Source organism: Telopea speciosissima, chromosome 1 (assembly GCF_018873765.1).
Source record: "Telopea speciosissima isolate NSW1024214 ecotype Mountain lineage chromosome 1, Tspe_v1, whole genome shotgun sequence".
Classification (NCBI taxonomy): Eukaryota; Viridiplantae; Streptophyta; class Magnoliopsida; order Proteales; family Proteaceae; genus Telopea; species Telopea speciosissima.
In genome coordinates this window covers 29,673,758-29,687,635 of record NC_057916.1, presented here as the reverse complement: position 1 = coordinate 29,687,635, position 13,878 = coordinate 29,673,758, and the positions used below count along the sequence as shown (strand labels likewise).

General features: G+C 40.5%; 1 protein-coding gene across 1 annotated transcript; it reads left to right on the top strand.

Annotated features, from left to right (window-relative positions):
* The first annotated feature begins 22 nt into the window (after positions 1 to 22).
* LOC122648901 (rho-N domain-containing protein 1, chloroplastic-like) lies at positions 23 to 12,131 on the top strand. Its single transcript, XM_043842201.1, has 2 exons — positions 23 to 187; positions 10,970 to 12,131. Exons 1-2 carry the CDS (start codon positions 148 to 150, stop codon positions 12,109 to 12,111), a joined length of 1,182 nt encoding a protein of 393 aa, XP_043698136.1. The 5' UTR covers positions 23 to 147; the 3' UTR covers positions 12,112 to 12,131.
* Positions 12,132 to 13,878: the final 1,747 nt, after the last annotated feature.

Below are 13,878 nucleotides of genomic sequence, written 5' to 3'. Positions count from 1 at the left end.
TTTGAAACCTAGGTGAAAGCTTAAAAGATCCCTTATCATTTAAAGTTCAAAGACACTTCCATGGTTCCACCACCCCTTGTAAGTTTTGGCACCGAAAATACCATAAAATGCAGAACCGCCATTGAGACTCGCTCTGTTCTCTGAGTGATGTCTCGAGGACTCCACTTCGTTTCTAACAATATTCCAGGTGCTAGTTCTTCCTTGTTCCTCCACTTCCTCCTTATTTACAGAGTTTTGGGGTTTTCTGTTTGCATTCCCATACATAGACTATGCTTTTGAACCTGCAATTTTTTTTCTTCCTGTTTGTTGTCTGGTTTTCTCTGATGTTCATGAAGGCTTTGATTGATTTTGTGGTTAAATTTCCGTCTAGTTTTTGTATTTAACATAAGGTTTTTATTGGGATTTATAAAGCTTATTTGCTTGGGTTTTATCCTCTGAAATGGCGGTTTTCATTGGAATCTTTCAGTTTCTTTCCTACTTTTATATATCTTTCTCTAAATGGGTCATGAAGGCTTTGGGTTTTGTTTTATTTTTCATTTTTATCGGTCCTCTCTTTTCCAATGGAAGAATTTAGGATGGCGTTTGTGAAATTTTGTTAGACTGCGAGTGGTACATGAACTGTGCAGTTGGTTCCGCAGTTCCAAAAAAATGTAGTTTATTCTGATTTTCAAATTGTATGCTATTTTTGGGGATTTTAGAGACTTGGCGTTATGGAGTTTCGGGTTTTACTTGGGTTCTGTAATAGTAGATTTTACTTAGCTTAAATGTTTCATTGCCTCTAATACGCCATATCGGAAGATAGAAACTTACTTTTTTTTTTTGGGTTGTCCTTAATATACGTTTTGTTTTTGGTCCAACTCGTATTAACCAGGTGTTCTTTTAATGTCAATATGGTATGAGCATGTACTTTTTCTGCAAGTAGGCAATGAAGAATTTATTGCATATGACATTTTGCAAAAAATTACACCTATCGTCTTTAGACAGTGCTGTCTAGTTTGAATCTTAGTTCCCCAATTCTTCCATTTGGGGTAGTGGTCTTGTTTGTAGTACTTGAATTAGTGTAGTTTAAGAGCTTAATCACTTTCTCTATTCAAATATGTTAGTGCTTTTTAAAAAAAATCTAAATCCTAGATTTAGATATGTGGTATAATTGATATAATTGTGTTTCCTTGGTCCTCCCTGGAAGGTTCAGTCCGTCCATTTTATTATTAATATCATTTTGAACTTCAACAGGGTACCTCGTATTCTTATCATCGTTATCCTCTTCTCTTCTCTCGCTCTGATGCAGTAGCAAGGTTAAAAAATTCGATTTCGACCAGATATATCTCGAAATGGTGAAAATTTGCTCGCTATTTCACTAATAAAATCTTACATGTGCATTTCGATGGTTAAACAGTTGAATTTTGCCTTGAAGCCTCAGGGCAAGCTCGTTTAAGCATGATTACACATATTCAAACCATTCAATTGAAAAGAAAAAAGCATACACAAAAATTTGTAGTTCGACTTCAGACCCCAGGTTGCTACTGTACACTGTAGCTTACTATATCCTTTTTCTTATATAGGCTATTGTTTACATAATTTAGTACTAGAAAACACAAAATTCAATAAAAGCAATTGAAATATGTATTAAGAATGAAGAAAAACCATTTAATAGTACACTAATATCAAAAAGTGTTTACACATGTTTGAATCATTAGATTGAAAAAAAATGCCCAAAGTGGTAGTTTGGTTTTAGGCCCTATGACATATGACGACTATGTCATCCTCTGCCTGAAAAATCTCTCAAAGTCCAGCACAACAGTAGTATAGGTGGGAAATTTGAAATTTGGAAAATTAGGCCAAATATTTCAAATCCACCTAAATATTGAAGTGGATGCTCCGTAGTTGACCATCATGCATTGAATTCGCAGAAAATGAAGACCTGTACCCCAAAAAAATTGAGGTTTTCTAGCAGTCTTGGAGCTCAGAGGCGGAAGGTGGGGAAAAGCTCGAAATTTCGCTGAAACGACTCAAAATTTTGTCAAAATCTGGAAATCTCTGTGTTCCGCATAGATTTCGTTTCGGCCTTTTGAAATCAATATATTTCGTCGAAATTTCGTTATTTAGACCTATGTGCAGTAGCATTATCATGGCTGAATCAGAAACAAACTGAGACGACACCGGCCCAAACTGAGATTGTGGTCCATTAGGGGTTGGTGGGTTTATTCTTGCATTTCTCGCATTTTGATTTTTGTTTTATTTTGGGGGACTAGATAATATTAGGAGAGTTTATTTTAGCTATGAAGTCTTGATAGGAGTAGAGTTCAATTAGTCTACAGATAGGAGTTCTTGTCTCTATATATATGATGTAATCCTTCATTATTAAGCAGAATTGGATTGAATGAAAATTGATATTTACACATGATGGTGAGTTGTGCCATTGTGCGTGCTACTGTTCTCCTCTCTTTTCCTCATTCTTCTTGTTTATTCGGATTCTTTTCTCAAGTACGACCTCTTCTTACTTCAGTTCAGTCTCTCTTTCCTGCTTTCTTTCTTGATGTCTTCTAATCTTCTTTCTCCCTATTCTTCGTTCCTATTTTTCAATCATATTCTGTTATTTTTTTCTGCTACTGATGAACCAATTGGGCTGAGAGGGATTCGATTGATCTCCCTTATCCCTAACTCTTTCATCTTCGTATTTGGTATGCTGTGAAATCTTGTGTCAATCACTTGTGTGGGTTGCACAATATCACTTTGTAACCATGGCCGACTTCTATTCTACCCTATAGACCAATTCGGGGATTTTATTTATGTTCATACTTTTTGTTTTGCGTGAATGGAAAATATATTAAAGAGAGAGCAGAATACAGTGCAAAAGTCAAAGAGGCTAACCACAAGGGGATCCCCAAACAACTAAAACAAAACAACTAACAAAAGGATGATACATCAAAAGCCAGGGGGAGAAACAACTATCAAATAAATGATACATCAAAACCCGGGGTGGGGGAGAAACAACTATCAAAAGGATGACAACAAAAACCCGGGCAGGGGAGAAGCAACTATCAAATAGATGATACATCAAAGTCAGGGGGAGGAACAAGGGGAAGATCCCAAGAACAGGCAAGATGCATGTTTTTAGGAGTGTCTGGGCTCTCTATATAATGGTAGGTCTTTTTTTTTTTAATCTCAAAAGAAGTGGCTTCCCAGATCTGGTCAGTAGTGCGCGTAGAGGAGTTCTATCTTTTATATATTCCCCACTAAATATGATGGATCACATCACCAAAGGCAAGCTTACCAATGGAGTGATATGTTGGTTTTCCACTAAAATTTTTCAAGATCCACTTCCATTCTCTCTGAAAGGGAAGGATTGTTCTATAATGGGGCCAACACTTCCTGAGGACACCTTTCCAAATTGATCTAGAGAAAGAACGTGAAAAGAAAAGACGGTCCATATTTTCTTGAGAGTTCCAACAGAGGCAAAAATTGAAGATAGACAGATTTCTCTTGAGAAGGAATTTTTAGGTAAGGAGGGATAAAGTCATTGCTATCCAAACTGTGAAACTATGTCTAGGAATATTAGAGCTAAACCAGACCAACTTGCACCAAGGGACTTTTGGAGCTTTAGATCTAATCGAATTCCAAGCAGAAGCAGAGGTGAATTTTGTAGAAGAGTTGGGAGACATTGGACTAAATCATCTCTACCTCTAGGGCTCAACTAAAAAGGAGAGAGATGAGACCTACCCTCAATAAGATTACTAGAGATACTAGGACCTGGACACCAACTACCATCTCAGATAATAGAGGAGACCTTAGCCATTCTGCCAGAGTCAGCATCATACTTGATACGATGACCCTATCTGGTGATGCAGATCGATTTCATGGTCTCAAATACAGCTGCAGGGACCATGATAAGGGTGGTCCATCACTTAAATATATGGGCTAGCCCATTGGGCCATAGGGCCAACCCGCCTTAGGCTGGGCCAGCCCATTCGGCTGGGAGTTACTGGTGCTCTCAAAACCAGAATCGTGGGGCTGGTTTACTTGGTTAGCAAGTTATTTTAATTGCTAGTTTGATTCCTTTTTTAATTTCAGTCAATATTGTCTTTCTATAGTAATTTTTGGTTGCTTAGCAAAAACTATGTTAGTGCTTGGGGAACAAGTTATTATTCCCCTTTGCTGTATTTTTTTATTGGGAGAGGGTTGGGCACGCCGCCACAAGATCCTAAGCTCTTCTAGATATCTACTAGGATACTATCTGGACCTTTTGCTTCATCTATTTTCAGCTTCTTTAAAGCTTCCTTCACTTTAGACACCCTAATTTTCCATATATATCTAAGATTTGTGGTTTGTGATGGTTGTTACAACCTTTTAAAGCACTCTTACTTATATTGTTTTCATTTAGTAAATTGTAGAAATATTTTGCCATCTCTCTTTAATCTCCTCATCACTTGTTAATATTATCATCATTTCCACTTTTAATGCATCTAATATTGTTGAAATCTTTACTCTTCCTTTCCCTCATTTTAACTAGTTTGTGTATATCTTTTCCTCCCCTCTTCCTCATCACTTATTAATGCAGCATTATCTTCATGTTTAAAGCATCTAATCTAATATGGCTAAGTATATTATGACCTCTGTAGACCCCGCAATGGTGGGAGCCTCGTGCATTGGGTATGCCTTTTTATAGATATCTTCCCCCCCTTCTTTGTGCCTAAATTGTTATAAAGATCCTCATATTTCTTAGTCCTTGCTTTCTCTACTATCTTCTTAGCTTCATTTTTGGTAAGTTTATATATTTTTTTAAAGCCTCCTCATCCGTAGTCCTTTGAAAAGTTTTAAAACTAGGTTTCATAGCCTTAATGACTGCTTGAACTTCATCATCCCACTACCAAATTTCCCTAGATGAATGCCACTTTCCTTTGAATTCACCTATATTATCTTTAGTTACATTCTTAATATAAGTAGCCATCTCGTTCCACATCCTATTAGTATCTTAATATTATCTTTAGTTATAATACATTGTTGTAACTGGATTTATTGTCCACCCCACACCACTTTTTTATTGATAGGGTGTATTTTGTAATTTTCCTCTCTTCCTCCCTCTCTATCCTCCCCTTATGACTCCCTGCCATTCTGTATATGTTTGGGATCTCCACTCTACATCTCCCTCCATCTTTTGTATTTTTTCGAAAAAATTGGACACCCCCCATGCTCCCCCTAATGTAGTCCTAGAATAGGAAATAATCCTACTAGGAGCAAAGTAAAACAAGGTCTGGTCAAGCCTGCTGTTTGGGGCTGATTAGGGCAAAATTAGGGTTTAGAATGGGAATTTGGGAATGGGGTTTATATGGTTTTTTTCTGCAGGTTTAGGGGGTCATTATGATATAAAAATATCTGGATTTGAAACAGTTTTGAATTCCTGCAGAAATTAGGGTTAGGGTTTCGGGTTTTGTAAATAAGAAAACAACTAAAATCTAGGTTTTTAATGGGAATTAAGGGCTGGAACCAAGGTCGAGTGTTCAGATGTATGGGAGGGAAATTCGATCCTGATATGGGGGGGGGTTTTGCTGGTCAGAAGAGGGAAACCTGGAAATTTAGGGTTTTGGGGTTTGTGAGGAGCAATGGGGAATTAGGGTTTAGACTAATCAGATTAGCCTCAAAGCTGGATCGAGTGTGAGGGTTATGGCAAGGATGTCATGCCTGAAATTGGAGGGGATTTGGGTAAAAGGGTAGGGCTGGGCAGAACTTAGATGTTCTAGGGTTTATGAGGAAAGACAGAAATTAAAGGGAGATCAAATGGGGGAAGGAAGGAAACTAAAATCAGAAATTTAAATCTCAACTTACTATAGGATTCCACCGGCAGTAAATTGAGGGATGAAGGATGAAATCTCCTTCGAGGAAAGACCCTTGCAGCCGTCACGGCGTAAGGAGTCGCAGGATTCCACCCACCCTTCCACCTTGATAAGCCCACAAGGATGCAAACACTCTCGGAGAGCAAGGAGCAGCAAGCAGCCACGAAAAACACTTTTTTTAAATTCAAATCTGTTATGGGGGAGCCTCCCACGATTCTACTATTTTTAATAATAAAGGGGGGCCAAAGGCCTTACAAATAATCAATCTAAATCGAGTCCTAGTCAGACTAGGAGTGGGCAGTCCTAATCTGAGTCCTAATAATAAAGCATAAAACAAAAATAGACTTATACTTTGAATGGGAGTATAAGTTAAAACAACAAACAATTAAAATACCTATCCCTCTAAAATCGTGAAGGGGAACTAAGAGAAATAAAACATAATAAAAAGACTGTTTTGCCCTTCCTAAAAAAACTCTAAAAGGCTCCAACGAAATTCAGCCTAGTCAAGGCTGCTCTTCTTCTTCCTTCAGGGTTTCTTCTTCTTCTTCTTCCTTCTTGGAGCTGCATCAACTCTCCCAGTCTTGAAAGCATTCATCCCCGATGAATGGTTGGAGATCACAGAATGGTCTTCCAAATCAGGGTCGAGTTGCTTGAGTTCATCTTCAGCGGATGGTGGAATCTTGTATGCGGACAGCAGCTCTTTGGAGGATGAAGAAGAGTGCAGTGCTGGCTGGACAGCAGCCTCTTGACGAATTACATGAACACCTTGTAAATCTTCATCATCAAAATAATGTTCATCATCGTCAGGGGGAAGTGCATGAATGTGAATGCCGCCTTGGTCTTCATCTTCACCTTGAACTTCTTTTTCAGCCACGTTGAGAGGCTTCTTCTTATGTGGGCAGTCCCTAGCAATATGTCCCTTGTCTAGACAGTAATAGCAAGTAAAGGGGTCATTTCGGACCATAGGAGTCTTGCCCTTGTCATCCACACGTGGGGGAACAGCAGGACGAGAAGTTTTGCCTATAGAGGAACCTTGTTTTGAGGTGCTAGTGTTGATGTAGGCTGGCTTGGAAGTAGAACCCGGCTGTTTACATGAAGTTAATAGCTCCTTTGCTTTCAAGGCCTTCTCAAAACAATCTTGAACATCTACAACATCAACCACTCCAATTGTCCTGTTGATCTCACTTGATAGTCCCAATCTGAACCTGGAAAGCATTTGGATGCCCTCCTCCCTAATGCTAGTGCGAGAAGAAAGAGTATTGAATTGCCTCATGTACTCAGTTATAGTCATAGTTCCTTGGCGGAGGGAGTTGAATTTATCCTGCATCTGAGACTTGAAGTGCCTTGATAAGTATTGCTTGCTCAGGTCATATTTCATGTCTTCCCAAGTGCGGGGTGCAGTACCGTTGAAGTCCATCTCTCTTTCAGCAGTTCTCCACCACTCACATGCAGCTCCGACAAGCTTAGCACGGATTAACTTCATTTTCCCTTCTTTAGACAGATCATACCAATCGAAATAGTCTTCTATTGCAGCAAGCCAATAATAAAACACCTGGGGGTCAGAGTTACCATCGAATTCTTTCAGCTCAAGCTTCACCTTTTGGTTGCCTGTATGTAGTCGATTATTACCCTGGTCTCCAGTGAAGTAGGACCTCATATACTCTTCAAAAGTGGGCCGTCGACCTCTATTTCTGTCCCGGTCTTCTCTATCTCTGTCTCTGTAGCCTCGGTGATGATCTTTGTGTTCCCGAGAAGGTTCACGGGCATATCTAGGTTTGTCCTGACGATCTCTATAATAATCTCTATCATCCTTGTCATCTCGGTTAGTGCTGAATTTGTCCCTGTGACCTATGTGCCCATCTCGATAACCCCTGTAGTCATCTCTGGGGCTCCCATCTCTGTCAGGCAGCCTTTGTATCACAGAATGGGGTTGGTACCTGTCCTCTTCTATGGGCAGATTGTTGTCCCTATCAGGAGGGATTCTCTGCCCTTCCAAGTGTTGCAATCGAGTCAAGATTGCATCAGTTGTGGCCTTCTGATCTGCAGTGAATTTTCGGAACATTTCTAGCATGGTTGCCATAGGATCGGCTGGTTCAGGCAGCACCGGATTGCCATGTTCATCCATGGCTCTGATACCAAAATAATGTTGTCCTAGAATAGGAAATAATCCTACTAGGAGCCAAGTAAAACAAGGTCTGGTCAAGCCTGCTGTTTGGGGCTGATTAGGGCAAAATTAGGGTTTAGAATGGGAATTTGGGAATGGGGTTTATATGGTTTTATTCTGCAGGTTTAGGGGGTCATTATGATATAAAAATATCTGGATTTGAAACAGTTTTGAATTCTTGCAGAAATTAGGGTTAGGGTTTCGGGTTTTGTAAATAAGAAAACAACTAAAATCTAGGTTTTTAATGGGAATTAAGGGCTGGAACCAAGGTCGAGTGTTCAGATGTATGGGAGGGAAATTCGATCCTGATATGGGGGGGTTTTGCTGGTCAGAAGAGGGAAACCTGGAAATTTAGGGTTTTGGGGTTTGTGAGGAGCAATGGGGTATTAGGGTTTAGACTAATCAGATTAGCCTCAAAGCTGGATCAAGTGTGAGGGTTATGGCAAGGATGTCATGCCTGAAATTGGAGGGGATTTGGGTAAAAGGGTAGGGCTGGGCAGAACTTAGATGTTCTAGGGTTTATGAGGAAAGACAGAAATTAAAGGGAGATCGAATGGGGTAAGGAAGGAAACTAAAAACAGAAATTTAAATCTCAACTCACTATAGGATTCCACCGGCAGTAAATTGAGGGATGAAAGATGACATTTCCTTCGAAGAAAGACCCTTGCAGCCGTCACGGCGTAAGGAGTCGCAGGATTCCACCCACCCTTCCACCTTGATAAGCCCACAAGGATGCAAACACTCTTGGAAAGCAAGGAGCAGCAAGCAGCCATGAAAAACACTTTTTTCAAATTCAAATCTGTTGTGGGGGAGCCTCCCACGATTCTACTATTTATAATAATAAAGGGGGGCCAAAGGCCTTACAAATAATCAATCTAAAGCAAGTCCTGGTCAGACTAGGAGTGGGCAGTCCTAATCTGAGTCTTAATAATAAAGCATAAAACAGAAATAGACTTATACTCTTAATGGGAGTATAAGTTAAAACAACAAACAATTAAAATACCTATCCCTCTAAAATCGTGGAGGGGAACTAAGAGAAATAAAACATAATAAAAAGACTGTTTTGCCCTTCCTAAAAAAACTAAAAAAACTCTAAAAGGCTCCAACGAAATTCAGCCTAGTCAAGGCTGCTCTTCTTCTTCCTTCAGGGTTTCTTCTTCTTCTTCTTCCTTCTTGGAGCTGCATCACCCCCCTTAACATAGATGCTCAACAACAATCTTAAACTTTAGGAGCTAATTTTTTTTCTTCTGTATTTCCCGTCTCTGGCAATGGTCAAGCTACTGCAGTATTTTTTATACAACAGATCTGGTCGTTATCTGGGCATCATTTAAGCTAATGCAATGTTTGTTGGCTAGATTTGGGTCATCAAATTCAGAAAAGTATGCTGCTTTTTTGGATAATAGTGATTTGAATTTTTCAGATTTTTAACAATTTTGGTTTTGGAGGGGGGCCTACAAAGATCATGGAACACAATTGAAATTGGAAATGAGTTCGGCGTTGGGGGAGAATCGGAACCTCCTTGAAAGGATTAGGCAGCCTTGACACCGGGGTTTCCAGATTGAATGGTGGTGGGTCAGGCGATCACCTCTCGACAGAATGGCCTCCCGGGTCTCCATCCTGTTGAGTCGCTTTCCATCACTGTTGGGTTCTCTGGCGAGGATCCGCCTTAGCCTGAATGCCAACAGTAACGATGCCATCGAGAGTGTATCAGGTGGCTTCAAACTTAGCCTCTGTGAAGCCTCACAAAACTGAAATCTCATAGACCTCCACCGGAGTGATCGTTGGTGGCAACAGTTGCATGCCCAGTCTTCACAGTGGCCTACCTGACCTCATAATTCTATAGATGTTCCCACCACGAGCTAATCTTATAAGCTCTGTCCTCAACCAACTTTCATTGGTCCTTTTTATCTGAATTTTAAATGTGTTTGTCCCATTTCTTTCTGTCTAGGCAATCTCTTAAGTGCCTTTTTAGCATTTTACCACTTATCAAGTTGCTTGAACTCAAAGTTCCAATTGCTGGGCTCTTTTCCAATAGATTCGTGCAGTATCTCTGCTATCTGTTAAGCAATTTGGAGAAGGTAGAGAAGTGGGGTTGTGGTGAGAGTTGTTCAGAGGAGGGAAGACAGACTATCTTTGAGATTATAAGGATGGGGAACTCGGGGAGGGGGCAGGGGATACACACACACACACAGATTTTGCAGGAGGATGGGGGTGTGTTGCAGAGTGGGGGGAGTGGGAGGGGGTTGAGTAGCAGATGCCATGGTTGATGAGGGAGTCCAATTGAAACATAGAAACCATAGATTCACGTCGCCTACTTGCTGAAAGCACAATTGGAATGGCTGATGATGAATTCTATGAAGTTTTTAAGACCTAACTTTTGAGGGTTTACAATATGGGTGCAGCCGAGGGCAGAGTTGATGGGTGAGTAGCATGAGGAGGTGGGGGCAGGAGAGGTGCAGGGTGGGTGGAGGTAAGAGCTACAAGGGGGTTGATAGAAGTTGCAACGGAAGGGTCAGCTCGGGGGATTCACATCAGCGCTGGAATCAGGGAGGAGGAAGAATAATTTTTTTTTCATTATATGCCCCTCAATCCAAGTACGAACACAATATGGGGACAAACAAAGTCCGGTTACAAATTGTGTCTGTAACCTTCTCGGTTACAAACAGATGCACTTATATATATGTATATGTATACCCCTATACCTACTAATTAAGACAATAAACCCAACTAGCTGATAGTCAAACACTCCCCCTCAAGTTGAAGTATAGATGTCATGCATGCTTAGCTTGTTGCAAATTTCATGAAATTGCATGCAGCCTACCCAATGGCTTGGTGAAGATATCAGCTGGCTGATCTTCATACTTGGCATAAGGAGTCACAACTTTTTTCTCGTGACTGGATATCTGATAAAATGATAATCTACTTCAATATGTTTGTTTAGTTTGTACACTCATGAACCTTGGTTTTCATGCAGGATATGGACTGTTTGAAGAAAAATGTCTTCCCTGCTTGGGAGTTTCTGGAAAAGCCACCAGTGCATCATCTTACTCCTGTCTTGGTGATTACAAATATTCTACACAGTTCAAGGTCCTACGAATAAAAATCCCAGCCTTCGCTTCCAAAGGAACATCTCTTACATGTTGTGCAAGCTCTGGCAGTCAAAGAAGAAACCCAGACTTCTCAAGGCAGAGCAAACATGGGTTGTCCAGAGGGCGTAACAGGCAAAACCAAGACAATGCTGACAACATGGAAGAATCTGAACTGTTATCTTCCAAAAATGGGCCACTGCTCTCCCTCTCCAGTAGCCCAAGGTTTCAGGCTACTACCGCTACCCCAGGCCCACGAGAGAAGGAGATTGTACAATTGTTTAGGAAGGTCCAGGCTCAACTTCGAGAACGAGCAGCTATCAAAGAAGAAAAAAAGAATGAAGCCTTTCGAGGACAAGGTAAAGAGAGTGATACAGTTGATTCACTTCTGAAACTCTTACGGAAACACTCAGTTGAACAGGGGAAGAAAAGTAGTAGTGGCAGCAAGGACTTCAATTTGGAGCAACCAGGCCAAAACAGCATGTATGATGAAGAGCAGAATTCGAGCGTTTTTGGTTCAAATAGCATTGCTGGGTATGAAGAGGGAGAGTCCAGCGTCCGTCCCTTTATGAGGCCGGCTTCAAACTTCCAGCGGAGATCTCCTGTTCCTAGAGTAAAGTACCAACCTGTTTATTCAGCGAAACCTAGTATCGTATTGGAGTCGCCTTCTAAGTCACAGTGGAAGAGAAGGAAAAGCGTTGTTGAGCCCGACTCTGAGCCGGAGCTGGAGCCTGAGCCTGAGCCTGAGCTTGAGACTGAATCTGAGCAGGCTTCTCATCCTGAGCTAGAAACAATATTTTCAGATGGGCAAGAAGAAGTACTTGATGTGATGTCTGAGTCTGAGTCTGAGCCTGAGCCTCTTGATGCTGAAGAAGCTTATGCTGAGATTTTGGAGGAGCCGCTGAATGAAAACAAAAACTTGAGTGTGTTAAAGCTGTCAGAATTGAGGTCGCTTGCAAAGTCTCGTGGGGTGAAAGGGTACTCTAAGCTGAAAAAGGGTCATCTCATTGAGCTACTTAGTGGAGAATAGGTTTGACAGTGGAATATGAGGAAATATATGAATATGGTTCACCATTACATTCTGAGAAGCTCACATGATTTTTGATTATTCCCCCACCCACTTTTGGATTAATGTGAGGCTTTTGTATCCTTAAGTTTTTGTCACTGTGCATTCTCAGGGAGTAACATGCAAACAAACTGAACATCATCATTTTAGGTTTTTTTTTGGATGAATATTATTAGGTTTTTTTTATTATAAAAATATTGGGCTTTTACATTTGATTGTCTGATTCTGTATTTCTGTAACTTATGTAGTACTTTTTGAATTTTCCTTCTTGTTGCTTGGTAGTTACTGTAGAAAAAGGATTACAGGAAGTTGCCGCCAATGGTTTCTTTGATTCATTCTGTCGAGTTAAGGTGGATCATACAGCCCCAGGTATCCAGGGTGGCGGCGTTCTTTCCCCGGGCTAGTGGAGAAAAGCAGGTACCAGAGCTGGCCATTTGTTTTGTTCTGGTAATTTAGGATCTACAGAGTTTAGGGGTTTTTGTTAGATCACTTATGACTTATCCCATGATCCTTGTAGCACAGGTCATGACACTTAGCCTAAGGCAGCGTTTGTTGTGCATTCTAAATCGATTTTGCATTCTGAGATGATAAAAATAGTAGTTTTTATCGTCTTTGAGAATGTGAAATCGACATAGAATGCATTTGAAAAATGCATACCAAACACAAGCTAAGGTCGATAATGCATTCTAAGAAATCATAATAAAAAGAACCTCATGCTCTCTATAAACAAACCTGTAAGATAGCTCTTAAAACTTGGTGGCAAGGCTATGAATCTGAATTAAATGCCAAAAAGCCTCCCAGGGCGCTCTCTTGAGCTGCTGAATATACTGAGTTAACTGAGTCCGAGCATACCCAGATCTTAGGAATACCATAGGCTGCCTCAAGCTCCATCCCTCTTCTGATCCCTTTGAGCTCCACCCAAAACACAAACTTGGTAACATCAGTGTCTACCCCTAGCAAAAAGATATGATGACCATCACAATCTCTAGCTTGGTTCTCTTGGATCCATTTGAATTCAAAACAACCCAACCAGGAGGAGGTAGATCCCACTTAACCCATTTCATAACAGAATCTAAGTATTCAGGATTAATATTCCAAGCATTAAAAATTTTCCCTGCACGAGGAGAGTCTTCTGCGTTGTCCTTAACATATGAGTACTTGTAGAAAACATCTCTAACAATACAATGAATAACATATTCTGGTGGCGATTCTGACTTATTAAAGAACCTTCTATTTCTCTTCCTCCACACATGATAAATTGTAGAATTGAAACTTAGTTGAATAGCTAGAGAGAGTTACCTTGAGTGTGTGTATCCATTCAGTTGCATCTCTTCTTCCCAAGATTGTGGCCAACACCTTTTGATGCAAGATCTAGTCAGAATTGTTTCCTAGACCATCCTTGAATATTGACATTAGAAGAATAAATGGTTATGGTCCTCAGTCCTAATCTTACACGATACACACATGTTAGCTATAGATGCATCTCATTGAACCAGTTTACCTTTTGTTATTAAGGCACTGTGGATAGCAACCCATGTAAGGGGTCACTTGTTGATTCAATATTCCATTGTCCTTCAACTAGAAGGGTGCTAACAGTGGCTAATCGGTTCCTTCCCAAGGCAGGGATACTACCACTACCAATTCTTCTTTCCGAAATGTCGTTTACAACCCATGGGTCCAACCATAACCGAGTATTGTTGCCATCACCGATAAGAGGCTTCACAAGGTGAA